At 41.3% G+C, this 27,925-nt stretch overlaps 1 protein-coding gene and 1 long non-coding RNA gene across 9 annotated transcripts in view; one reads left to right on the forward strand and one right to left on the reverse strand.

The window, feature by feature from the left end:
- LOC105481969 (RNA binding protein, mRNA processing factor) overlaps positions 1-27,925 on the reverse strand; it is a 189,409-nt gene that overhangs the window by 52,457 nt on the left and 109,027 nt on the right. For all 7 annotated transcript variants that reach the window (XM_071068425.1, XM_011741771.3, XM_071068427.1 and 4 more), the window contains one exon: positions 16,383-16,533. In XM_071068425.1, the coding sequence (XP_070924526.1) occupies positions 16,383-16,533 (151 nt within the window). The remainder of the gene's footprint in view (positions 1-16,382; positions 16,534-27,925) is intronic.
- The window catches only part of LOC105481968 (uncharacterized), a 64,818-nt gene continuing 55,002 nt past the window's right edge, over positions 18,110-27,925 (forward strand). The window contains exons 1-2 of one of the 2 annotated variants that reach the window (XR_011607127.1): positions 18,110-18,372; positions 18,847-19,034. This is a non-coding gene — a long non-coding RNA (uncharacterized lncRNA). Of the gene's footprint in view, positions 18,373-18,846; positions 19,035-27,925 lie in introns of those variants that run through there. The other variant, XR_011607128.1, reaches the window with a different exon arrangement.

Here is a 27,925-nt window from a genome sequence, read left to right on the forward strand (position 1 = left end):
GCTCAGGGTGTAAGATGTGATCAGCATTCCACTTCCTCTCTGCTCCATCTATCAAGTGTAGGTAATACTGGCTTACACTGAGGTCAGGAGGGGTTAACGATCATGTATGTATGTGCCTGTATTTGGCATGTGGTGGGGGTTCAATTAAATGACAGCTAAAAATCATACTCCTTTTCAGAAAAAAAAAAAAAAGTCATGCTCGGCCGGGCACAGTGGCTCACACCTGTAATCCCAGCACTTTGGGAGGCTGAGGTGGGTGGATCACTGGAGGTTAGGAGTTCAAGACCAGCCTGGCCAACATGGTGAAACCCCATCTCTACTAAAAATACAAAAAAACTAGCTGGGTGTGGTGACGCACACCTGTAATCCCAGCTACTTGGGAGGCTGAGGCAGAAGAATCGCTTGAACCCAGGAGGTGGAGGTTGCAGTGAGCTGAGATCATGCCACTGCACTCCAGCCTAAGAGACAAAGCAACACTCTACTCTGTCTCTAAATGAATGAATGAATGAATGAATGAATGAATGAATAAAAAAGTCATACTCCTAGTTAACTGCCTACAACCTCAAGGTCCTGGATTCTACCACAACCATGTGGGAATGGAAAAACATGAGATGAAATCGCAAGTCAGCCAACATACTTATTTCAGCCATATGGGACCACAAGCAGGATCCAGTTAACCTGTACCTGGAATTCTGCCCTACAGAATGTGTAACACAGTTAATGTAAGTCATTTTAAACAAAACAAAGAAAAAACACAAGAAACCTCTCCATACTCCTTTATCAGAGTTTGCCTATTCCGTACATGCTACTTCTGAGATGAATAAAGCAGCATGCTGATGAGATGCGTTCTGTGAATCCTGACAAGCTTCCTCCTATTCACAGAACAAATGGTATCTAGATTTCCTAAATGCGGCACAATACCCCTGTCCAGCGCTGCTGCTTTCTGTTTCCTTCTGGGCATCTCTTCAGCTGCACTGGATCATGAGCTCCAGCTCTTTTGTGATTTCTTCCTCCCTACACTTTCAGTTTTTGATCCTCACGCTGGCCACCCCTTCAGTCTGTAAATCTGTTTCCACAATTTCTATTTAACTGAAATCTTTCTCATGTTCAGCTAAAAGAAGAAGACTACCAGGTCTTTCCCACGCACTGAATAATTATTGGCTTCATCAGTTGCACAAGCATTGTCTGTAACTTCAACTGAACACTTGCTCTACCTTACACGGCAGTTCCTTACAGGCCTGTTTCCTCTCCTATGTGTAAACACTCCAAGAGCAGAACTGTAACTTATTCAGCTTTTTAATTTCTCACCTCCCCTCAAATGTTTGCTAAACTCAAGTGAGAAAATTAGAACAGGAACTCACCATAATTTCCTGTACAGAACTGTGAATGTTTGACCAGTATGATCTCCTTGACCTTCTGAGGGCTATTTAATTAAAAGACAGAAAGACACCCCTCCACCTTCAGCCACTAATTAAACTATTTTGTTTAAGTAGAGACACTGCTGCTCCTCCATTATATCTCAGTATAGCTAGGATCCTAGTAGCTACACAAAGTGCAGAATGAAAAGAAGGATAAGGGACCTGAGTTTGCACAGATTACATTATATGTACTCCAGAGATTTAACTCTCCAAGCAACCATCACTTCTGCCAATGTTTTCCCAAATGAAAAGAGCTTTGGTTACATGGTATTCCACTGTATGGATCAGCTAGACAACACACACACACACGCGCGCGCGCGCTCTCTCTCTCTCTCTCTCTCTCAAGATAGGGTCTTGGCCTATGTATCTACTGAGAAACAAAAAAAATAAGGTCTAGAGCTGAGAATGAAAGCAGATACCAGAGCAGGATGTAATATCAAATCCCATTCATGCAGTATCTATCTGTATATTTGTATAGCTATTCATCCAAAATGTTAAAATATTTATCTCTGGGTAGGTAACATAATTTTCAGCACTCAATTTTTAAAACATACAGATTTAAATAAGTTATATTATTTAAAAAATCAGTTCACATGAGGAAAACTTGTGTGTGTCTGTGTGTGTGTGTGTATTTAGAGATGGAGTCATGCACGCTATGTTGGCCAGGCTGCAGTGCAGTGACTATGCACAGGCAAGACACACTATAGCCTTAGATTCCCAGGCTCAACTGATTCTCTTGCTTCAGCCTCTCGAGTAGCTGGGACTACAGGCACATGCCACTGTATCTGGTGGCACATGGCACTGTACTTGTATATACACGTATAATAAAAACTATGTTTCTGGAATGCCTTAAATCTTTGTATTTAAAAAAATTTGTAATTTTGTAAATGCCTTAAATCTTTGTATTAAAAAATTTTTGTTTAATTTCCACATTTCTTGCAATAAGTTGGTACCACATTTGGAACTGGTATTGTGGTGGAAGAGAATTGGGCATTTGTGAAAGATACTTGGTGTGTGCAGAGTCTCCCAAAGAGGTACTATAAGAATGAATGGGTGGTGTGTTATCCAGCTCCTCATACAACCAGTTACTCTTGGGCTAGTCACTACAGAATATACAGTAGAAATAAAAGACCCATTTTACAGGAGAGGCTGGCACAAAAAAAAAGCTTGCAGGTGTTTTTTCTTTTTTGAGGTATAGTTCCACTCACTCTGTCCCCCAGGCTGGAGTAGAGCGGCACAATCTCAGCTCACTGCAACCTCTCCCTCCTGGGTTCAGGCAATTCTCCTGCCTCAGCTTCCTGAGTAGCTGGAATTACAGGGGCCCCACCCTCCACCACAACTGGCTAATTTTTGTATTCTTAGTAATCATGGGGTTTCACCATGTTGGACAGGCTGGTCTCGAACTACTGATCTCAAGTAATCCGCCTGCCTCAGCCTCCCAAAGTGCTGCAATTACAGGTGTGAGCCACCGCGCCGGGACAAAAAAAATGTTAATCTTAAATGAATAATACCAGAGGTTTTTAAACGTTGGTTTTAGGACACCTTTACACATGTAAAAACGATCAAGTCAAAAAGAACTTTTGTTTGTGTCGTTTTTTACCATATTATAAACTTTTGAAGTTAAAAAAGGTAAGTGGCCAGGTACAGTGCCTAAGGCCTATAATGGCAATACTTTGGGAGGCTGATGTGGGAGGACTGCTTGAGCTCAAGACCAGCCTGGGCAACATAGCGAGGCCCCGTCTCTACAAAAAATTAGAATATTAGACAGGCAAGGTAGTGCGTGCCTGTAGTAGCAGCTACTTGAGGCTGAGGCAGGAGGATCACTTAAGCCCAGGAGTTGGACGCTGCAGTGAGCTGTGATGGCATCACTGCACTCCAGCCTAGAGAACAAAGTAAGACCCCTATCTCTTAAAAAAAAAAAAAGTTTATTAATTCATGGTTTTTTTATTTTTAAAAAACCCATTACCTATTACTACAAATAAGATATTTTAATGAAATCTACCTATTTAGAAAAAAAAAAAAAAACAAGATAAAACTTTAGTTCTACATTTTTGCAAATCTCTTTAGTATCTAGTTTAATAGAATACAACTGATTTCTCATATCTGCTTCTAATTAAATCTACTGTAACATATTGTATTGGCTCTAGCATATGAAAAAAATATGGTCTCACAGAGATATGCACCTAGCTGGTCAAAGGAGTAATATTTCAATACTCTTTATGGGTAACTGGATATTCTTCTCTGCTATTACACCAACACTTATTAAGGGGTGGTTATTAAAGATGTCTTGGATTATGGAATCTGAAGCCTTATCAATGAGCTTTCCTATTATGTTCCATTAAAATCCATTGTCCTGGCCTGGTGTGATGGCTCACACCTGCTATCCCAGCACTTTAGGAGGCTATGGCAGGAGGATGCCTTGACCCCAGGAGCTTGATACCAGCCTGGGCAACAAAGTAAGACCCCATCTGTACAAAACATTAAACAATTAGCTGGGTCTGGAGGCACACACCTGTAGTCCCAGCTACTCTGGAGGCTGAGGAGAGAGGATCGTTTGACCCCAGAAGGAGTTTGAGGCTATGATCGAGCCACTGGGCAACAGAGTGAGATATGGTCTCTAATAAAAAGTAAAAACTAAAAAAGATTTTTAAAAATCCATTGTTCCATTTTATATGACCTTTACCCATGCATGATTTTGGAATATGATACATTGGTCATTTGGAAGATAATGGTTCAATGAGTTATGTGGATCTTCCAAATGTTGACTTTAAAATTGTGCACTTTAAAATTTCATTAATATGGCTGGGAGTGGTGGCTCACACCTGTATTCCCAGCGCTATGGGAGGCCAAGGTGGGTAGCTCACTTGAGGTCAGGACTTTGAGACCAGCGTGGACAACATGGTGAAACCTGCCTCTATTAAAAAAAGAAAAAAAAGAAAAAGAAGAAGAAGAAAAAAAAAAAGCCCAGCATGGTGGCTTGCACCTGTAGTCCCAGCTATTGGGAATGCTGAGATGGAGCCGAGATCAAGCCACTGAACTCTAGCCTGGGTGACAGAGTGACACTTCATCTCAATTAAAAAAAAAAAAAATCATTAACATCACCACCAATCTGTTGGGAAGCTGTCAAAATCATTGTGGTAGATTAGTTTTCAAAAATTCTAATTTTTGCCTTAAAGCTAAAATTTTATTATTTGGAACAAAAACTGTCACTTTCCATGAAGTGACAGGCACATCTCACAATTTTTCATGAAAAAGTTGGCCAAAATCCAAGTCTGAATAACCATAGTTTATGAGTGTTAAGTAAAAATGGATTGAAGAAAACAGCCATTTACCTCATACCTTAAACAACTACAGAACAGCTTTATGTACACTCCCCATTCTGTCACACTTAATCATAAAACGACTTGCACTGAAGAGTTGAGATTACATAACATTAATAATTTTTACCTGTTTATTGAAAACATTCTCAGGTAAAATTGGCTTTTTTTTTTTTTTAACAAAGTGTGCAGGAGTGAGGACGCACATTTACTGCTGCACACTTTTTACTAATGCTCACATTGGTAAATGATTACTAATGTATTTTGGTGCCATTGTCTTGATATGTATGAAGGTGCCAGTAGTTATGTCCACTACTACACATGAGAATGGCAAACTATTCTTGTGAAAATAATATAGGCCTCATGTACTCCGTGAAGGAATCTCAGAGACCAACCAGGGGTGCGTGGACCATGCTTTTGAGAACTGCCATACTGTAGAAGAAAAGATAGCTCTTTATTTGAGGATTACAAATGGGAAGTAAAAAGGAACCTGTATCAACAATATAAGAAACACCTTCCTTCACAATGAGCAAGTGAGGTAAGCAATGGTCTTCAAATAATTGTTTTTATTTCTTCTGGATTGTCCCAGTAAATGAACTCCTTTTACTCTTTCATCTCTAAGAATATAATGATTAATTTGAGTTTATAAAACAAAAGTTGGGGCAATTATTTGCATTACAATATAATTCTGTGATATCCAAAGAGATTTCAGTCCCTGAGTTGGTTTTTTTTTTTTTTTTGCATTCCAGCTCTGTCGCCCAGGCTGGAGTGCAGTGGCGCGATCTCAGCTCACTGCAAGCTCCGCCTCCTGGAGTTCACGCCATTCTCCTGCTACAGGTGCCCGCCACCACGCCCGGCTAATTTTTTTGTATTTTTAGTAGAGACAGGGTTTCACCGTGTTAGCCAGGATGGTCTTGATCTCCTGACCTCGTGATCTGCCTGCTTTGGCCTCCCAAAGTGCTGGGATTACAGGCATGATCCACCGCACCTGGCCCCTGATGTCTTGTTATTTGTTTACAGCTGCTCAATGATTTAATAAAGAAACAGAAATTCAGCTGGGTGCTATGGCTCATACCTGTAATCCCAGCACTTTAGGAGGCCGAGGCAGGTGGATCACCTGAGGTCAGGCGTTCAAGACCAGCCTGGTGAAATCCCGTCTCTACTAAAAATGCCAAAATTAGCCAGGCAAGGAAGCACGACCCTGTAATCCCAGCTCCTTGGGAGACTGAGGCGGGAGAATTGCTTGAAACTGGGAGGTGGAGGTTGCAGTGAGCCGAGATTGTGCCACTGCACTGGGCAACAGAGCAAGACCCTGTCTTAAAAAAAAAAAAAAAAAAGAAGAAAAGGAAGAAACAGAAATCAAGGCAAATGTTAATAGCCTTGATATTCAAAGATAGACTACCATTAAATCATAATGTATATTAACTGAATCAGCTGATCTACACTGTGCTGCAATTATGTATCTCCTACATAAAACAAGATATATCTATATTTGAAAACCATTCCTACCAAATCCATTGCCTAATGTTATTATTATTAAAAACTAAAACTATCTATGCTAAGCAATACCAAGGAACAGATGCAGATCTGTAGGAGACAGGTGTTGATCAAATCAGATGTTTGATCTTTCTTCTTAGAAAAACGGGGTTTTGCTTCATTCTTGTATGTGTCAGGGTGGGATATGGGTAGAAATGAACATAGGTCTCTGGTGTCCAAGAATATTCTGCTGTCCTCCTTTTCTGTGGTTTTGAATAATGTTTTTATTTCTTAGAATACCCAGGGCCATGGCACCTGGTGCTTTCTGTTGTTGAGACAGTCTCATTCTGTTGCCCAGGCTGGAGTGCAACGGCACGATCTTGGCTCACGACAACCTCCACCTCCCAGGTTCAAGCGATTCCCCCACTTCGGCCTCCCAAGTAGCTGGGATTATGGGCACCCACCATCATGCCCAGCTAATTTTTGTATTTTTGTAAAGACAGGGTTTCACCATATTGGCCAGGCTGGTCTTGAACTCCTGACCTCTGGTGATCCACTGGCCTTGGCCTCCCAAAGTGCTGGGATTACAGGTGTGAGCCACTGTGCCTGGACCCTGGTGCTCTTATACATATCCAGAGTGCCAAATACGCATCGAGACTCTTCAGAAGAGTCTCTCTTATCTGAAGGGACAATCTGGCCCACAGATGCCTGGAGTGGTGAGGGTGTTCAGAGTTATGAAGTCTAAATACAAAGAATGGAAATCATCCGCGTGTTTTTGTGAACACTGCTTATAGCAGCTTCAAACTGGTCCACAGCAAGGACAGAATCGCTAGGATGGAGTCCCCCCACTGCAGAGCTGCCTCAAAGGGCATGGGCACAAGTCAAGTGAGCACACCCCTGCAGGCTCGGCTGCCACAGTCTGATGTCTTTCTCCTCTGTGTCTCACTTCCTGGCCTCTTTCTTTTGCTATCACCCGATGGCTCTGACTGCCCCAGGACTCTGCATTACTTTCTCCCCAAAACCTCTTCTTCACACTCCTATCCCTCACCTATCCCTCACCAGCAGAGACAGGAGGCTAGAAAAAGGTGTGAAATAATGACGTGTGCCCTCACTACCACCTCTTCCCACTTTCTAAGTGTACCTCTAAATGCACCCACCCAGTAGCATTCCAGGTGATATCTAGAAGAAAATTCAGGGCAGGCCCCTTCCCCTTTTTATTTATCACTACTGTACTGAACTCCTCCCTTTACACGAAAGAGATCATATGGAGTTCTGCTCTTATGCCTGTCTCCTCAACACAGTTTCCTAGGTCTTAAGGAGGCAGTCTTGATGAAATCTACCTGGATGGAAAGGTGTTCATGAGGTGAGAATTTGTGTAAGTATGGTCAGTGGCCAGGTGCAGTGGCTCTTGCCTGTAATCCCAGCACTTTGGGAGACCTAGTGAGAAGGCCCAGAATAGTGAGAGCCCGTCTCCACACAAAAATTTTTTTTTTTAACTAGCCAGGAGGCTGAGGCAGGAGGATCACCTGGGCTTCAGCCCAGGAATTGGAGACTGAAGTGATGAGATATGACTGTATGATTGCACCACTGTACTCCCATCTGGGTCAAAGAGCAAAGACCTAACCTCAAACAACAACAACAATAAAAACCCAAACAACAAAAAAAACAATGCTCTGGATACACAGTCCTGGATGGAAAGGGGTCCACAAGGTGAGAACTCATGTTAAGAATAGTATGACCATATGTTTTAGCTAAACTAAACTAAACCAAAAAACCTGCCATATGCTGTATTTTTATATAGTATGTATACATGCATATATATATATGTGTATAAACAAAAAAAAACTACACAAGTAAATAAAAATAAAAAATAATAAAAAAGGAAATACATGAAGAAACGCCAGGCAAGGTGGTATGTGCTTATACTCCCAGCTACTCTGGAGGCTGAGGCAGAAGGATAGCTTGAACTCATGACTTTTAGGCCAGTATGGGTGACAAAGTAAGGCCCAATCTCCAAAAACAGAGAGAGACTGACTGACTTGAGGCATGTTCTCTTAACATGAACTGAAAATTTTATCTCCCTGAATAACCAACCCAATATCATATAAGACAGTCCCTCACATTTCTATGTTAGTTTTATTTTCTATGTTAGTTTTAGTTTTCCCAGAGAGTACAAAGTACACCAAACTAAATATAAATGATCTGGTGGCTTAACTTTAGGATACATTTTACAGTTAATGCACCTTGGTCATCAAATTTGATGCTACTGAATTATAGTGAAGCTTGATTTTTTTTTTTTTTTTTTGAGACAAGAGTCTCACTCTGTTGCCCAGGCTGGAGAGCAATGGTGTGATCTCAGCTCACTGCAACCTCTGCCTCCCGGGTTCAAGCAATTCTCATGCTTCAGCCTCCCAAGTAGCTGGGATTACAGGCGCACACCACCACGCCCAGCTAATTTTTTGTATTTTTTTTTAGAGAAAGGGTTTTGCCATGTTGCCAAGGCTGGTCTCGAACTCCTGAGCTCAGGCAACCTGCCTGCCTCGGTCTCCCAAAGTGCTAGGATTACAGGCATGATCCACTGCGCCCAGTCTGAAGCTTGATTTTATTTTATTTTATTTTGAGGCAGAGGCTCGCTCTGTCACCCAGGCTGGGGTACAGTGGCACCATCTCAGCTCATTGCAACCTCTGCCTCCTGGGTTCAAGTGATTCTCTACCTCAACCTCTGGGGTAGCTGGGATTACAGGTGAGCGCTGCCGTATCTGGCTAATTTTTGTATTTTTAGTAGAGATGGGGTTTCACCATGTTGGTCTCAAGCTCCCGACCTCAAGTGATCCACCCACCTCAGCCTCCCAAAGTGCTGGGATTACAGGCATGAGTCACCACGCCCAGCCTTGATTTTTTCAATAAGTAGCTGACTATCCCTGAAATCCTCACTTTATATAATATGATGTAGGCCTCTGGTGTCTTTAGTAAGTGCATTTTCAAAGGTCTGAGTGAGTTTAAAGCACCTTCTAAGGAATTATCTTCGAAAGAACTGTAGCTGTCAGCAGCCATGGGCTACTTCAAAAAGAAGTGGGTCATGGCTCACACCTGTAATCCCAGAACTTTGGGAGGCCAAGGCAGGTGGACTGTTTGAGCCCAGGAGTTGGAGACGAGCCTGGCCAATGTGGCAAAACCCCAACTCTACAAAAAATAAAGATTTAGCTGGGTGTGGTGGCACGCACCTGTAGTCCCAGTTATTTGGAAGGCTGAGGTGGAAGGATCACTTGAGACGAGCTCAAGGCTGCAGGGAGCCATGATTGTGCCACTGCACTCCTGCCTGGGTGACAGTGCCTAATCCTGCCAGTCAATCAAGAAATGGTCCATAAGGTAGGCAATGTTGAAGGGCAGGAGGGGGAGCAGGTCGGGAAGTAAATAATAAAAACATAACTGGGGGAAAAAAAGGCAGTGTGGTGATTTAAGACTAGCAATGGGTTTTAGAGCCAAGCAGGCCTTAAAATGAGCTATGTGACTTTGGGAAAGTTACTCAAACTCTGAGTTTCAGTCTCCTTAGGGGTAAAATAGGTATTTTACATATAGTTCTTAAGGAAACAAAGTAGTTGCTCAATAAATGTTTCCTTTCTTCCCATCCATTAAATAAAGGCCTATGAATCATTCAATCAAATGCCAGAATTCAAGCAGCTCAGGAGCTGGTTTGGGCTTACTTGAGACATCAGAGTTAAGAGAGACATCTATCTGCTATTACTCCTCTTGCTCTGATTCTAGTAATCGTTATCTGTGCCACATGAATACACAGTGCTCTACAGCAATGGCAGCAGAGACTGAGGTGATGTTTTGTGAGAGCCCAGGTTTTATTTTCGGCCCTACTGGGCCACTTAGTCTCACTTGCAGCAAAACTTTGTCCTAAAGATAAAGGGGTAAGTTAAATGATTTCAAAATTCAAAATGCAGAAAGAGATACATTTTATTACGCATATTAAAAGGTGTGTAAGGAAAAGCACCGAAGTGTTAATGGTGATTGTCTCTGGGTAGTAGTAGAATTTAATGACTTTTATTTTTTGCTGGACTGCCTGAAAATTTTTCTTCTGAGAAGCATGTAGGATTTTGGTTATCTGGGAAAAATAAAATAGAAAGTCCTGCCCTCAAAACACCTGCAACTTTTAGTCATCCCCTTGTGTCCCGTTCCTTCTGCCCAGATTGATTAGGTATTCCTCCTGCCCAGTCTTCATAAACAATGCTGCTGGAGGAGAGCAAGCGTGAAACTGACAAGACATCTGCCAGTCTTTCTAATTGTGCACGCCATGCACTGCTGCCTTGGAAAATGCAGGCACCAGGGCTCTGTTCCATGGGACATAGGAAGCTTTAGATAGGCCCTGGATGACTTCATCCCACAGAGATGAATGTTAAAGAGATTTCCTATTTGCTCAGTGTTGTCTCTGGGAGGGAATGTGTGAGATATTTTACAGGCTTTCCTGAACCTTCACAGGGTCTCTTAAGACATCAGATAGAGAACTCACCTCCAGTTAGCCTAGGACAGTATTGGATAAATGGGAACTTCCAGGGACATGGCAGGTAAACAAGGAAATAATCTGATTATTCATCAAGAGGTTATGCACTGATCAGGTATCTAAGAGTACCAATTTAACAGAGCAAGCTTTTGTCTGAGAGAGGGAAGGGAGGAGGGAAGAAAGGTGCAGGGGCAAGGGAGAAGAATATGAAAGTAGGAAGGAGGGCCGGGCACGGTGGCTCACACCTGTAATCCCAGCACTTCGGGAGGCCGAGGTCGGCGGATCACGAGGTCAGGAGATCGAGACCATCCTGGCTAACACGGTGAAACCCCGTCTCTACTAAATATACAAAAAATTAGCCGGGCAAGGTGGCGGGCGCCTGTAGTCCCAGTTACTCAGGAGGCTGATGCAGGAGAATGGCATGAACCCGGGAGGCGGAGCTTGCCGTGAGCCGAGATAGCGCCACTGCACTCCAGCCTGGACGACTGAGCGAGACTCCGTCTCCAAAAGATAAAAAAATTAAAAAAATAAAGTAGGAAGGAGAATTTAACTTTAAAAATTCCTTGATTTACCAGTGACTCTCAAACCTAACTGTGTATCGAAACTTCCCAAAGAGCTTTTAAAAGCCCAGAGGGGAGGAAAATAAGAACAATTACATTTTTTTAAAATACAGGGCCTACGTCCTAGCCCAGACTTGCAGAACCAGACTCCTTGGGGCTGGAGTGTAAGAATCTTCATTACTGCAGAGTTCTGGAGCCTTTTGACATCTGCTTCATAAAAACTGAATGGAAAGGACAGGATCTGTCTAAATTGAGTAAAGGCTCTATTAAGTGTTGAATGCCTCCACCTTTAAGGGCACTATTATAATAAGGTATATTGCAAACAGTATAAACTCATCAAGAACATTTATTCAATCATTTCCATATGTATTATGACAAACTAACCAAATGAGCCATCTTAAATATGTGCATTTTAATCACATCCCAATCAGACCTCATTACACTGTAAGTTTAAAAAGTACTTTGAAGGGCACCTCTCTCCACACTTGCTGGGAATCAGGCAATTATGATCAACTGAAAAAACATAAAAATAAAACTATGGTATGTTACCAAAAAAAATCCATTATGTATTTCTAGATGTGAGATGCGGAGTATACAAACACAGAAAAACTATAGGTCTCTTAATTATGAGGGACAAAAGGCACATGAATGTGTCCATTTTTACACATGCACACTAACAGCCACTGTGTACTGACTCTGTGGCCCTTATTACTGCCGTTGTGTAGCTGAGAAAACTGAGACACAGAGAGGTTAGGTAACTAAACCAAACTTACAAAACTAGTAAATGACAAAAAGCCTAGAATTTAAGCCTAGGCTCTATCACTTGATGTACTGTATTGCTAGGGCTGCCATAGTGATATACCACAGAGTAAGTGGCTTAAACAACAAATATTTACTTCCTCACGGTTCTAGAGGCCAGTCTAGAGGTGTCTGTAGGGTTAGTTTCTCCTGAGGTCTCTCTCCTTGGTCTGCAGATGGCTGACTTGTCCTCTGTCCGCACACGGCCCTTCCTCCGTGTGTATACGTACCTGGTGTCTCTTTTTCTTCTTATAAGGATAGCAGTCATAATGGATTAGAGCTCCACCCCTAAGGGCCCCATTTGAACTTAATCATCTATTTAAAAATCTTATCTCCAAATATGGTTACATTTTGAGGTATTAGGAGCAGAGACTTCACCATATGAATTCTGGGGGACACTATTCAGCCATCACACTTATTGATGGTGTAACCTCAGGAAAGCTACTAGACTTTCCCAGGCCTCAGTTTCTTCAACTGGGAAACAAGTGCTATTGAGAATCAAATGAGATAATTCACGTAAAAATGCTTAGGAGAGCATCTGGCACACAGCATCATCACTTTACAGATGAGAAAAACAAAAATCAGTTAACAGTGACTTACTCTTTCTTCATCTCCAAAGCAGAGTTCTTATTATAGAATACTACCTTCCTATACAACTTAATGCACAATCTAGGAGAATTTAATGTCATTTATAATTTTTCCTCATCTTTTTTTTTTTTGAGACAGAGTCTTGCTCTGTCGCCCAGGCTGGAGTGCAGTGGTGCAATCTCAGCTCACTGCAAGCTCCGCCTCCTGGGTTCACGCCATTCTCCTGCATCAGCCTCCTGAGTAGCTGGGACTACAGGTGTCCGTCGCCATGCCCGGCTAATTTTTGTATTTTTAGCAGGCGCCCATCGCCATGCCTGGCTAGTTTTTGTATTTTTAGCAGAGATGGGGTTTCACCACATTAGCCAGGATGGTCTCGATCTCCCGACCTTGTGATCTGCCTGTCTCAGCCTCCCAAAGTGCTGGGATTACAGGCGTGAGCCACCACGCCTGGCTCTTCATCATCTCTTAATTCCCGCTTTCTCACAGTTCTTTTCCAACTTTATTACATACAAGGAAGAGAAAGAAAAGCTCAAATTAATGATCAATTCTATTAATAAAAATTTAGGCAGGTAGACATACTACTTTCTTGAAATTGTATGACAATTTCACTCATCCTTTCTCCTAACTTGCAAAGACAATTGGCTGTACTCAAACTGTGATGACAACTCAGATCAATACCTGCTGTAACTATTAGGAAAGAAAGGCAACCCAATCCTTTTTATTAACAAATTATGATTGTACTTTACATTTGCCTAGTACTCTAAATACACTATACCTATTTAATCCTCAGCTCAATCCTAGGATATTGTTTTATTTACCTCTCCTAACAATCAGAAAGTATTATTCTTATTTTATAGCTTAGAGAATAGGAGCACAACTAAGTTAAAAAAAATTTTTTTCTTAAAGGTCACAAAGCTTGTCAATAATTGGCAAAATTATTGACAGGATTCTCACTGACATCTTCTGGCCTGAAGCCAAAGTTCTCCACAGCAGGCCACCATCTACCCAGGTTAAGTTGCAACACCTGGTTTTCTCACTCTTCATCCCTGGCACAAATGCAGTAGGTGCTCAGCAAATATGGAGTCTGATTGGGGGCAATCTCAACCAAGCTGCAGAATCTGTTTTATGTCCTTCATATGAGGCCAAGTTTTTCTGACAACTTTGACCATCATCAACTCCTCAGAATGACAGCTCTTTAAAGGCAGCAACCAATTTCCTTCTTCTCCAGAGTCTAGCACACTGGGTGCTCGTTTAAGTTCATTAAGTTCAGATATGTATGGAGAATTGAGAGTTCAAGTACATGTTTGTTGTATAATCAAACCACAAAACATTCTTCTTTTAGCGATGGCAACGAGTGCTTTTCAGCCACTACCATATAAAAAATTAACAAAAAGAAACATTTACAAAAAACCTCTATGGCCTACAACAAAGATTAGCCTTCAGGGCCTTTCCAATCCCCAAATTCTGCAATTCCATTATAGTCTACATCTGATTAGTTAAATCGACCACCTTGAGTACCCAATTCTGAGTACAATGCAACTGGGCTTGTCCGTGTAAACCCAACACAGTGTTCTTAGTCTTGCGGTGTGCTTCCAGGTAAGCAAGTTTATCTGACGGGCAAGTTCCCAGTTCCCAGAGGGAATGGCGATGGATAATAAAGTTGACCTGAGCCACAGTGGACTTGCTCTTATCAAGACGTTGTGTCGTAAAAATGAGCTATATTAAGATAAATCATGCTGACTTTTATTTTCCTCAAGAATACACTGCTGGCTGCTTGGATTTATTTATTTATTTATTTATTTATTTATTTATTTATTTATTTATTTAAACTTCAAATTTGTGTTGCTGTGAACAGCTGAGCAAGTTTTTACCCTGTCATGGAAACTATCTGGCCATTTTTGCACTGTTCTGTAAGCTGGGAAGGGAGATGAGTAGAGCTTGCCAGAAAAGAGTTCTAAGCTCGGTTACTATGCTGTCCTGTAACTTCAGGGACTTGTGAATGTTCAGTTTGTTCCTATTTGTTGCTTTTGTATAGCATGTTGTCACCTGGCTACAACCTTCCTGGCTACCTATGTCACAGGGCTGTTGTAGGAAATTCACAAAAAGTTTTGTGGGCCTGTTAAAAAGAGCATTCAGCAAAGAATTGAGGATGTAAAGTTAAGTATCACCAGCATTACGTTTCCTGTCTGAATTAATCTTTTCAAAGAACTCTGAGATCTGAGGTTGGCAAATTCACTAAAAAGGCAAAGAATTACTTTAGGTTATTTTTACAAATTCAGGCATCCTAAAAATACTCTTTTTTGATGCCTTGATCAAGAGAGAAGAAATTTCAGAGAGAGGAGACATAGAAATCCATCTGTAGTTCTACAAGTAGCCCAATTTCAGTATCAATTTATCCACTCACTATAATAAATATTAAATACATACAATATACAAAGTATTAAGCTAGATACTCTAAGGATGAAGAATTATGTAAAGGATGTTCCTATATTCTCCTGTATTACAAGTACACTGTAAGATGTAACTTTTGTTTAGATTTCCTTCCCAAATAAGTAAGCAAAGTTTTCTAGTTTCCCTGGGACAAAGAAGGTGAAAGAACAAAATAATTTTTTCATCTATTATGACTTTCTGGATTCATAGAAACATTTATTTTAGAACATTCTGGAAGACTTATCTATTAGTTTCTACTGATGAGTAGCAAGCAAGAGTGACTGAGCTACAGAATGGCTGTGACTTCCAAAGATAACCTGATTAAATCTGACATGCATGTGACATGGGGGGAGCAAGGAATCCATGTGTCCTTCAATTTCAATAAGAAGAGTTAAAAATGTATTATCAAAGGAAGAAGATCACAATCGTGTGGTTTCGAAAGCAGACCAAAAATGACAGGACAGAAATATTCCAAATAACTTGGAATCCAAGTCATTTGGGTTTCCTTGAATGCCCTGCCATATTAAATCACGTATGGCTCTGTAATGAAAGGAAAAGTTAAGGCCTGTCTCATGCCCCATTTCTGCCACTGACTGAGCTTGAGAAAGAAAATTCAATCTTTTAAAGTTATTCAATGAAAGGCAGAAATAATGAAATAAGCTTATTAATGTGGGGTAGAAGATGTCTTGAGCAATCAGCCAGTGTCCTTATCCAATTAAGTTGAAACAGGAAGCCCCAAATTTCCTTAAAGTTTTGCTGGTATTAGTTTGCTAGACTGACTGTTCCAATATATAAATTCTTTGTGTGTGTTTACTTTTCCCCCTAGAGTTATGGCTAAACTGAATAGAACCAACTTCCTAAGATCTGCTTCTTTCACTTTTAATATCCTATTTTTCCAAAGCCACCGAGCTGATGTCCTTCAACAAATGGATTAAAGTGAATGCTGAGAACCAGCTCTCATGTCTGAGCATGGAGAAATAAAGGGTTTATACCCAAGGCAACTAGGGGCATACTCACAATGGTCAATGTCACATTAAGGAAATCTGTAGTACATCAGATGAAATTCTGAAGTTATGATTCTGTTCAAGCTGAACCATCTTTTGGGACAGCCTATTGCAAACAAGATTGCTGTATTTGGAATTCTGACACCAAGAACGCCTAGGCAACCTCTTCACAGAAATGGAAAATAAGACTCAGCCAGCTCCATGTCCCGTGGTGTAACCTCACATGCAGCACACGAACGGTTCTTAGTTATTATTATTTTTAAATGAAAAGTAGATCGACTTACATGGCTCTCTGGCAATGAACTGAGGTACAGTGTTGGGCAGAGGAGTACTGGGGTTTGGAGTCCCTACGAGTTTGTTCTTGGCCATCTTCGTGTTTGCCTTAGCAAACTCTAGTCGTAGTGTTTGCGGAATTTCAGGATCGAAGCGGATGCCCTTTGGAAACAGAGAACAAATGGAAGATGTTTTCATTTCCTTAGAGTCAAACCGGAATGGTGACAAAATAAACACACCAGTAAACCCTGGTCTATCAGGAAAAAAGGTCAGCAACCACTGTCATTCTTACTACTTACACAGGTTACAGGAAAAATGACAACACAAAGTGTCCTGAAAGTCAGTGGTATTTAATTTACTTAAAAAATGTAGTTACACAGATTTTCAACTATTCCTTTTCTTTTTAGACAAAAACTTTCCAGTTTAAAATTTGAACCAGGAAATTCCTAGCACAGTTATACACTTTAATGTATAGTAATTTCAGTTACCTTTGACCCTATTCCTGCAGTTTACCTAAAACAGATTATATTCAGTAAAATAAATCACAGACACTATGAAAGACAAGTTAGGGCAAGACAAGTCTATTTGGAATCCTTCCACCATTCAAGAATGCCTTCATTATTAAGCATCCAATACCATGAATTCTGGACCCTACATGTCAAAAAGCTATCCCAAGAGAGTGCATTTTAAATATGCACCCATGGGACCCACTCAGTTCCCATGTTTTCATGGTGTGGTCTGGAAAGGGACTGGAGTCCTGAAAATGAGTCTCCAAAGACCACAGTTGCCATTTAGTGTTCTGAATGTATACACATGGGCCTGAGGGCTCCAAAGCATCCCCCGTCCCCTCGCCACCGTTCTTCCTAATGAGCTTGAAGAAAAATAAGAGCAGGCAGGGTGCTGTGGCTCATGCCCTAGCTCATTCCCGTCATCCTAGCACTTTGGGAGGCCAAGGCGAGTGGATTGCCTTAGTTCGGGAGTTCAACACCAGCCTGGGCAACATGGTGAAACCCTGTCTCTACTAAAATATAAAAAAAAAAATTAGCTGGGCGTGGCGGCATGTGCCTGTAATCCCAGTTACTTGGAATGCTGAGACAGAATGGCTTGAGCCCGTGAGGCAGAGGTTGCAGTAAACCAAGATCGCGCCATTGCACGCTAGCCTGGGTGACAGAGCTAGACTCTGTCTCAAAAAAAAAGAAAGAAAAAGAAATATCCACAAAAATAAAACTCTCTTACTTTAGAGACCAGGATGAACAACTCAGAACTTCAAACTTCACAGGCTCAGCTTCAAGGATACAAGGAAGAGCCTGTGGCTGGATAGTAATGGCATTAACAGGAAATAAGGGGTGAAGGGGAAGGAAAGAGAGGTCCTTAGGGAGGCCTAACAAAAGCCACAGAGCCCTGACCCAGAAGTCTTGGAGTGGGTGGAATTTCTTCCCGAGCATGACTCACTCATTCTGAGAAGAAACCAATTGAGGGCAGTAGCAAAAGGGATGTGGAGAATACCCTTGTGCATACCTAATCAACACCGAAAAGTGAACAGATAGTGCCCATTCTGGGAAACATAAGAACATTTTCTTTAACTGGTGTTGTGTTGTTTTGTTGTTTTTTAAATTTGGGAAACCTCAATACTATTTTGCCCAAAAAGTACATAAGGAAAAACAAAAACAAAAAGCAAAGCTGCATTGTGAAGCAGGCTGAGGTGAGGTCACAAAGGACCTCACTGAGGTGGACCAACTTCAACCCTAACAAAGCTAATACTACAACAGAATAAATATTTCCAAGAATGGAGGTAAGAACTGTGGTATCTGCTGGGAGACAAGCACAGTCCCTGGGTTTCAAGTACAGGTATGCTGTGGAAGGACTTGCTCAATCGCATCACACTCCATCAGACACACATAGTAGCAACTTGCCATCAACTTCAGGACATCCTCCCTGGCACTAAACCTGACCAACCTTCCTGTGAAGAAGCAACTTTCCTAAACCTGAGCTCACATTAAGGTAAGTCCTGTGGCCCAGGCCACTGGGGATAACATGAAGAGTATCCTGGGACCTGGTCGTAGTCTAGTGCATCTGGCCTCAGAAAATGAGGCTGTACATGTGAATTCTATGCCTCGGTTCTTTCTCTGGTGGTTCCAGAATCAACTGAAGCTCCACATAATGTGTTTGCCTCTTACACAACCTGGGCCGGTGGCTTGAGTCCTAAAACATGCTGAACTAAGTCTCCCCTACTCCCTGCCCCCTTCTTCATACCCCCTCCATTTGAACTAAAATAACATCAACATCATGTTCCAAATCAAAGTTCCAGCATCCTTATTAAAAAAAAAAAAGCTCAGAAGTTAAAATGACCTAATTTGTTTGGCAGCTTATTCAGAGGCCGGAGGCTTAGAATACAAGCCACATTCCTCTAACATCTTTAGCAGCAATACCATATTTGGTAATCAATATCCTGCTCAGCTAAGTTTCCATCCATAGGGATTAGCCAAGCCAAAAACATTTTAAATGTTAAGGGATGATGAAGAGGAGAAAAAAGAGGGGCAGGAGAAGGGAGAACACAGAAATGAAGAGGGAAAAAAGAAAAAGAGAAAGACGAAAAATGGGCAGGAGGAAGAATACATGAGAAAAAAATTCCTTGTGTTTTTAATTAAAGCCTACTAAGATTCTTCTCTGGTTACAATTACTTCACATTAAATGCTGTCAGGATAAGATTACTGCCAAGTGAAAGGGTGAACCTGTGTCTTTCAAAAGCAACCTTTTCCTCTCTTGCTCATAATTCACCGTTCTTCTCACAATAAACAGAGAACCTTTCTCTTCCAAATGTAAATGGTGTCCTATTTATTACATGGACCAGAAAGGATAGTTTCTGAATATTAGTATATTGAATATAAACAGTTACTTACAAGCACCCCAATCTGACTGGCTACAGGACAGTCAATAGTCTCAACCAATCCAGGTTCTATATAATCTACAGAGCCTGAACTCCCTACTCAGGGCAAATTCTGGGAGATAAAAGGACACTGCTGAGAAACAACATATTCTTGTTTGTCCAGTGTACTTAAAAGTATATCAGGGCAGTTTCATGCCAGGGAGCCAGGGAAGGCACCCAAGGAAGTGATGGAAGAGTAGAAGTTCACCAGGTGCAGCTCAGGAAAGGGCTCAGCAAATTTCTCTGTAACAGGATGCAGAAAGGGTGTTGGGATGGGAAAGGTTGGGAGTGGGGTGGCTGAACAAGCAGACTGGGGCGAGATCACAAAGGACCTCTTAGGCCATGAGTGAGGACTTTGGAGTGTGTGCTCAGCTGAGCCATTAGGTTTTAAAAATGAGGGGAATAATATCAGCTTTATGTAGTAGGTCTGTGACCCTCAAATATTAGCAGCATCAACTTGGAGGACTTGCTGGTTCAGTAGCTCTGAGATGGAATCTGAAAATTTGCATTTGTAACAAGTTCAGGGTAATGCTGATGCTGTTTGTATGGGCACCACATTTGAGAATCACAGTGGTTGCTGGTAACTCTAGGGGTGGTAGGAAAGATAGACTCAATGAAGAGACTAGAACAGATCAGACATGAAATCATTAGAGCAGCCCTGGGAAGAGTAGCTGGGATGAGATGGCTACTGCCTTCTAAGTCTTCTTCTTTGGGAAGGGTACTCAGGGGCCAGTGTCTGTGTTCTGCGCCCTTATTCCCCTGACCACAAACCTGTTTTCTCTTATAAAGATTTCAACCTTGAGCCTATATAGAGACACAGAAAATGATGTTGACCAAAGCTGAGTCACCGTAACAGCCTCTCACTAGAACAAAAGTCTCCAAATTCCTGTCACTGAGGTCTTCAGAGCACCCTCATGCCTGACAGAGTCTTGGCTATCTGGTACAATAAACAGAGTACTTCAATTCTGTTAGCTTCAGGCTCCCGGTGTTGTTACAAATGGTTCTACACTAAAGTTAGTCCATCAGTCCTTGACAACGAGTTTCAGGGACAATGGAATGACTCATTTAGGGAAAAAAAAAATCGTTACAAACAAAGCAGAGCTATATATACATATTGAGAAAGATGTCCATGGCTAGATTAGGCTGGGAAAAAAAAAAAAAAAAGATACTCAACAATGTTTAGTAGTATGGAGGTAGAGGAGTCTGTATATACACGCGCATGTATACTTCTCTATCTGTGTAAGTCCAGAAAGGTTTAGAATGAGACAACCAACCGGTTAATAGCAGTCCACTTGGTGGCAGGGGTGAGAGAGGGCACAGACTTTTGTACAATTTTCCATCATGTGAAATTTTTACAAATATAATTTATAAAATCCAATACAGAGTTTAAAAACAAAAGGAGAAAGGTGCAATAAGGGATTTCCTACTGGGACACAGCATTCAACCAGCTATGTTTTTAAAACTAGTTACTTTTTTAAAAAAACTTTATTCTGAAATAATTGCAGACTTACAGAAAAATTGCAGACATAGTATAATTCCTACATACCCTTTACCCAGATTTCTTAGATGTTAGCATTTCACATTTATCAAACACACATACCATGTTTCCCCTGAACTGATTAAAAGTAAGTAGCAAGCATGATATCCTTTTACCCTTTACTTCAGTCTGATTTCCTAAAAACAAGAACATCCCTTTGTTTCCCTGATCCAAGATCTAATCCAGAATCACACACAGCACTTAGTTGTCATCACTTTAGTCTCCTGGAAGAGCTCTTCAGTCCTTACCTTTCATGAGCTTGATATTTTTGAAAACTACAAGCTACTTATTTTGTAGAGTGGCCCTCGATTTGGGTTTATCTAATTTTTTTTTTTTTTTTTTTGGTTTAGATTCAGGTTACGCATTTTTTGGCAGAAGATCACAGATGTGTGTCCTGCACAGTGCATAATATCAAGAGGCACATGATGTCACTTCTGTCCCATTACAAGTGATATTAGCTTTGATCATTTGCCAAGTTTCTCTATTGTAAAGATGCTATGTTTTCCCCTTTTAACTAGTTTCTTATAGACAGGTATTTCCAGACTATATAAATACGTTGTTTGTCAAAAAATCTACTAATTTTAACATCTATTAATAATTATTACCTGAAGCATTTGTTACTATTGTAGTTGCCAGATGGTGCTTTAGTAATCTCATTGCTCCTCCCCACTGCCACCAGACGGAGACTTGCTCTGTCACTCAGGCTAGAGTGCAGTGGCATGATCTCGGCTTACTGCAACCTCCACCTCCTGGGTTTAAGCAATTCTCCTGCCTCAGCCTCCCCAGTAGCTGGGATTGCCTTCATTGCTCCTTTTATAAACAGTGTATCAACTTTCTACTCCATGGAAAAGCTCTCCCTTCTGCCCTGTTAATTAATTACTTACATCAGTAATGACTTACAGACTTATATTTAGCTCTATGCTTTATAATTCATTACTATCATTATTTATTTTGCTGTTCCAAGTGTCCCAGTTGTGTACACACACATGCTCTCACATTCAGATCTACTTCTCTGCATCATATCTATTTAAAACATTTTTAATTTTCATTTTAATAAAAATATTTTAATATATTTAAAATATATTTAGATGTATTAAAGTTCATACTGATAGCTCCAATTCCAATCTAATACCATTTGGTTAATTCTATCCCTCTCCTTTGCATGTGTAACTCCTCTAACAGCGAGAATCCTAGCTCTCATTATCTACTATACATTTATTTATTTGCTCAATACAAAAACGCACATTAGTTTCAAAATTGCTAACCAATACCACTATAAAAAGTCTATTAACTACAACTTATATTTACAGTTTTTTGTCTTTAGTCTAAATGTGTGTTGCCAATATGTGTATTATTTGGATTATCTCTGGGTTAGTTTCCCCATGCCCCCGTACCTTCAGTGTGGTTGTGTTATTCATTTGTAATACAGTTAGATTCATTTGTTTCTGTTTGTCTTCAATTTGGAGTCTCTCCCCATCCTTGTTGCCTCTACTTTGCCTATGCATTCACAACAAGTAAAAACTATTCTACCATTTCAAAAGTGAAAGCTGATTCATTGACCCATTCATCTTTCTGCTAACTCACTTATGAATAAGTATTATAAGTGTTGACTAAAAGCTGAGGATCTAGAATTCTAACTCCCCTCCCCACCTGCTTTGACTTTCTGAGATACTGAACCTCTCCAAGGAAGCTTCTAAACAATCAAAGACTCTACCTCCTCTGGGATACAGCCACAAGTCACTTCTTTAGGAGCTTCCTATCAGATTCTGCTAGAGCTTCCTACACTCCCATTCTGACCTGTTGATCCAGTAGATGTGAGGCATATGTACTGATCTAGATGAAACTGCCTTTTACTATAGGATACAAACAGTAAGGTAGTAATAATATACGATCCCATCTAGCAAGGTGAAAGACTTCTTCAATTGATTCTAACAACCTTTATACTGCCCCTTTCCCCATGGCCGACTCCAAAGGAAAACCCACAGCCAATGAAACTCAAAGCCAAATTTGCTACTATCCCTCTCTGACCTTGTGGCCAGGTGCGGTGGCTCCTGCCTGTAATCCCAGCACTCTGGGAGGCCGAGGCGGGCGAATCACAAGGTCAGGAGATCGAGACCATCCTGGCTAACATGGTGAAACCTCATCTCTACTAAAAACACAAAAAATTAGCCAGGCGTGATGGCAGGCGCCTGTAGTCCCAGCTACTCGGGAGGCTGAGGCAGGACAACAGCGTGAACCCAGGAGGCGGAGCTTGCAGTGAGCCGAGATCGCGCCACTGCATTCCAGCCTGGGCAACAGAGCAAGACTCCATCTCAAACAAAACAAACAAACAAAAAACAACAAAAAACATTTTCTAGAGAGAGCTAAGAATAAAAGTCTTCTACCGTTTCATTTTTTTTTGAGACAGAGTCACTCTGTCACCCGGGCTGGAGTGCAGTGGCCTGATTTTGGGTCACTGCAACCTCTGCCTCTTGGGTTCAAGCGATTCTCATGCCTCAGCCTCCCGAGTAGCTGGGATTATAGGTGTGCATCACCATGCCTGGCTAAATTTCTAGTAGAGATGGGATTTCGCCGTGTTGGTCAGGCTGGTCTCGAACTCCTGACCTCAAGTGATCTGCCCGCCTCAGCCTCCCAAAGTGTTGCGATTACAGGCATGAGCCACAATAGAAGCCTTCTAACTATTTTCAAAGAGCATTTTGGTCACAAGAAAAGGAAATATCCTAGGGACCACAAATGTTTCAACAGGAGAAAAGGAAGCAGAAATAATTGACTTTTTTGCCTTTTTAGAAGTTAAAAACATAAGTTAGGAATATAAACTGTTTCTTAAAATTGATAGCCATGTCATTTCCATCAGAAACTAGGAAGTAAATACATACTTTAGAGAGATTCTGAGCTCTCAAATATTGGTCCAAGATTAAAATATATTGACAGTTTTTGAGTATTGTCAGCTTTCTCTGCCACAGGCATCATAAAACATTCGGTTATATTAGAAACAGAAACTAGGCAAGGTATATTCGAAAGTCTCCCCAGGAGTCTGTGAAAACAATTGTTACACTCAGTTGGAGCCTGAAATGACTCCATGAGATGCCACAGACAAACCCGCATCTGGGTAATCTATTACAGTGGAAAGCATAGGACTCACTGAGAGACAACAGTGTGAAGGTGAGTTAAAAATGAAACAGCAGAATTTTTCTACCATTTATTAATATATCACTATGTTATAAGTGAAAACTTGTGACACTCAAACATTTTTAAAATACCAAACTATGAGTGAAGATCACAGGAATGGGAAGCTGGTAGGGAACTGGGTCAGGTTCTCTGACGGTAAGTAATACAGGTTTGTCTACATAAATCATGCAATTCATAATTAGTACTGAACTTTTGGGGTCATCAAACCTAGTTCTCAGCCATGGTTAGTACTCCTCATTGCCCTTTCCCCCTACTCCTTAGGGGTATTTAGAAATGTACGAGGGTGGCCGGGCATGATGGCTCATGCCTGTAATCCCAGCACTTTGGGAGGCCAAGGCAGGCGAATCACGAGGTCAGGAAATCAAGACCATCCTAGCTAACATGATGAAACCCCATCTCTACTAAAAATACAAAAAATTAGCTGGGTGTGGTGATGGGCGTCTATAGTCCCAGCTACTTGGGAGGCTGAGGCAGGAGAATGGCGTGAATCCGGGAGGTGGAGCTTGCAGTGAGCCGAGATTGTGCAACTGCACTCCAGCCTGGGTGACAGAGCGAGACAGACAAGAAATAAAGAAAGAGAAGGAAGAGAAGGAAGAGAAGGAAGGAAGAGAAGGAAGAGAAGGAAGGAAGAGAAGGAAGAGAAGGAAGAGAAGGAAGAGAAGGAAGGAAGGAAGGAAGGGAGGGAGGGAGGGAGGGAGGAAGGGAGGGAGGAAGGGAAGGAAGGAGAAAGAAAGAAAAGAAACAAAAGAAAAGAAAGAAAAAGAGAAAGAAAAGAAAGAAAGAAAAGAAAGAAAAAGAAAAGAAAGAGAAATGTGCAAAGGTATCTGAAGGCTGTTACATGACTGAATACCATACACGCATTCATTAGGCAGGAAGATAAAGTCCTAAAAGGAGCAGAATAGTCCCACACAATGTTAGAATTCTCATCCAAAATGCCAATAGGCTTCCCAACACAGATGAAAAAAGATTCAGAAAACTAAATTAATGTGCCTAAATTCCCAGCTAACTACCGGTAGAATCCATATCACAATCCAATTTTTAAATTCCCAATAGAGCATGTGTGTGTGAGGACATTACAGTTCTGCAAAGATTTTTATTTTATAAAGACGACATTGTTTTCAGATAATAACTGAGGCTGTTGTTCAGTTTGCATTGTGATGAAACTTAGGTAGATATGGATTCCAACAGAGAATGAACAAGTGAGGGAAAGAATCCGTCAGATGTAAACCGTATTTCATACTTTTCCTAAATAAGGGCATTGCTTGCAAAGACATCAGGACTGTTAATACAACAGCCTGTGTGCTGCTGGGTTATTGCCCAATGAGAAACTGTATCACACCAATTATGCCTCATTCTTTTTCTTAATCCAACTACCTCCCAGTGCTTGCCCTGGCTTTACCTTAGAATAATCTGATTTAATACTCCTTTTTCCCCTTGCCTAAATCAGTCATTTGAAAGCATGTTTCCCTTTCCATTGGTAAAACAGCCATATTGCACTTGGAGAAAGAGACCCCTTTCCCAAGGCTTCCTGTCGTATACGTGGCCATGAGCCTTTAGAGGTGATGCTGGGCCATGAGTCTGGGTACAGGTTCCTCACTCGATTGCCTAATTGAACAGTCTTCCAGGAAGTGTTAGGTTACCACATATCTTGAAGCCAGTTTTGATTTTTAACCCCTTGAATTAAAAAAAAAATCTTCATAATTGTTTCTAAACCAGATGTTCCATAAAACGCAATAAAATTTTATCCTCTTTTGAAGGTTTTAGTTACAGAAAAGAATATGTTTCCATGTCTAGTCTAGAATGTTTCCACAGGTTTATCTTTATGTTTCCACAGATTTCAAGCCTGTGTAATTTCTCCTCTCATAATATCTATAACAAGCCAAGTGTTATAAATGAATAATATTGGCCATGATAGAAAAGACTAATCTCATCCTCATTAACCAGAGGGATTTCCTAGTGACTAGGCCACTTCTTAAAATACAATTACATTTGGCTTCACTTTTATTCCTGTGAATAAACTGTGGCACTCAAACTCACACCCTCCCACCACTAAGCCAAATTCCTATGGTGAAAACAATACATTGTTTAAGGTATGAAGTATCTGCTCCAATAACAAAATGGGGAAAACCTCATGTCTGCTCCCGAAACCTAGAAGGATTAGAAAAGCAACCAGAAGATGGTCTTAGTTAATCAATCCCCTTCTACAACTGGCAAAGGTATCAAGAAAACTAGTTGTCTAGGAGTACCATCAGCTATAGTTAATTATAGTCACAATTATAAAAGAGAATCCCAACTCAGGGTCACAATCAATTTTGTGTAACCTCGCCATGAACAAGAGGCTTACACTGTGAGAATCAGGGGTGTGGACTTCAGACTCTGACTTCCTAGATTCAGATACGACTTCACTATTGACCTTGGATATACTGTTTAACCTTTCTGTGTCTCAGTTTCCTCTGCTGTAAACTGGGGATGAATATAGTCCATATTTCATAGCATTCATTGTAAAGATTAAATGAGATCTTGTAAATGACCAGATTAATGCCTGACATTTGATAAACACTAATCCCTATGGCCCAGTGCTTATCAGCTATGGAGCTCCTCTTCCAAATATGAACCAATAGGCCGGGCGCGGTGGCTCAAGCCTGTAATCCCAGCACTTTGGGAGGCCAAGACGGGCGGATCACGAGGTCAGGAGATTGAGACCATCCTGGCTAACACAGTGAAACCCCGTTTCTACTAAAAAATACAAAAAAAAAAATAGCCGGGCGAGGTGGCGGGCGCCTGTAGTCCCAGCTACTCGGGAGGTTGAGGCAGGAGAATGGCGCAAACCCGGGAGGCGGAGCTTGCAGTGAGCTGAGATCCAGCCACTGCACTCCAGCCTGGGCGACGGAGCCAGACTCCGTCTCAAAAAAACAAACAAACAAACAAAAAAACAAATATGAACCAATAGGGATTCTTCTCCTTCGGCCTTTTTGGAGAGGTTCTTCTATTACTTAGAAAGAGAAAAAGAGGAGATTCATACTCTGCTCTGAGACTGCCCCAACTGGGAGAAAGCAGCAGGACACCTGAGCTGCTATCCAGTCTGATGCTGTGTAGTTTCCTTTATTCCCCATGTTTCCCCCACAGGGAGCTGATGTGTGTCCTGCTTCTCCTGCCCCATGTCTGTTGGTTTACACAGTCTGAGTAGGTCTTAGGGGCCTGGCTGGTAATTGGAGAGAACTGGATTCCCTTTCTAGGAGGAACTAGGCAGATATACTTCGAAGGTATCTAGAATCTCCATCTGACTTGACTATCCACCCCGGTTCAATTAATTTCTTTTCTACAACACACACTTACTTTTTGTGTTAGCCAACCATCCCTATGTACATAACCATGCCCTAGGAGAATCTGCTTTGTATAGGATGACTATAAAGTCATGACAGGGCCTTTGAAGAAGCTATAAACGTAATCTTTAACATGTCAAGAGAATCAGAGTCAAGCAGAGTTTATTTTCCAAAGGGTTGAGAGGGCATGATTGTTTGAACTTTTGCCACTATGTTCTCAAACCATTCTGAAAAGGATGATTGAAAGACCTGAGCCCTGACAATGATAGGAAGGGGCTGTTTCTAAGCCAAACACGGTCAGTTACCCATTAAAGCAATATTTTACCGTGACACTTTGCAATAGATATTATTACATGGAAAGAAACATAGGCCAGAGTTCAGATGGTACTCTTACTCAGGAATCCTGATGCTCACATTTTTACACCGAGGACTCTGAAGGTGAACAGAAGGTAAAGCAGCAGGTCAACTGCTCTGGTCGGCACAAAAACATCCCTTAGAATCCTTAATGCACAAACACCAAACATGGCTGGTGCTGCCAGCAGTCCCTTTCATTGCAGAGTCCTTACTGCCTCCTCCTCT

The sequence above is a fragment of the Macaca nemestrina genome, chromosome 8 (genome assembly GCF_043159975.1).
Source record: "Macaca nemestrina isolate mMacNem1 chromosome 8, mMacNem.hap1, whole genome shotgun sequence".
Classification (NCBI taxonomy): Eukaryota; Metazoa; Chordata; class Mammalia; order Primates; family Cercopithecidae; genus Macaca; species Macaca nemestrina.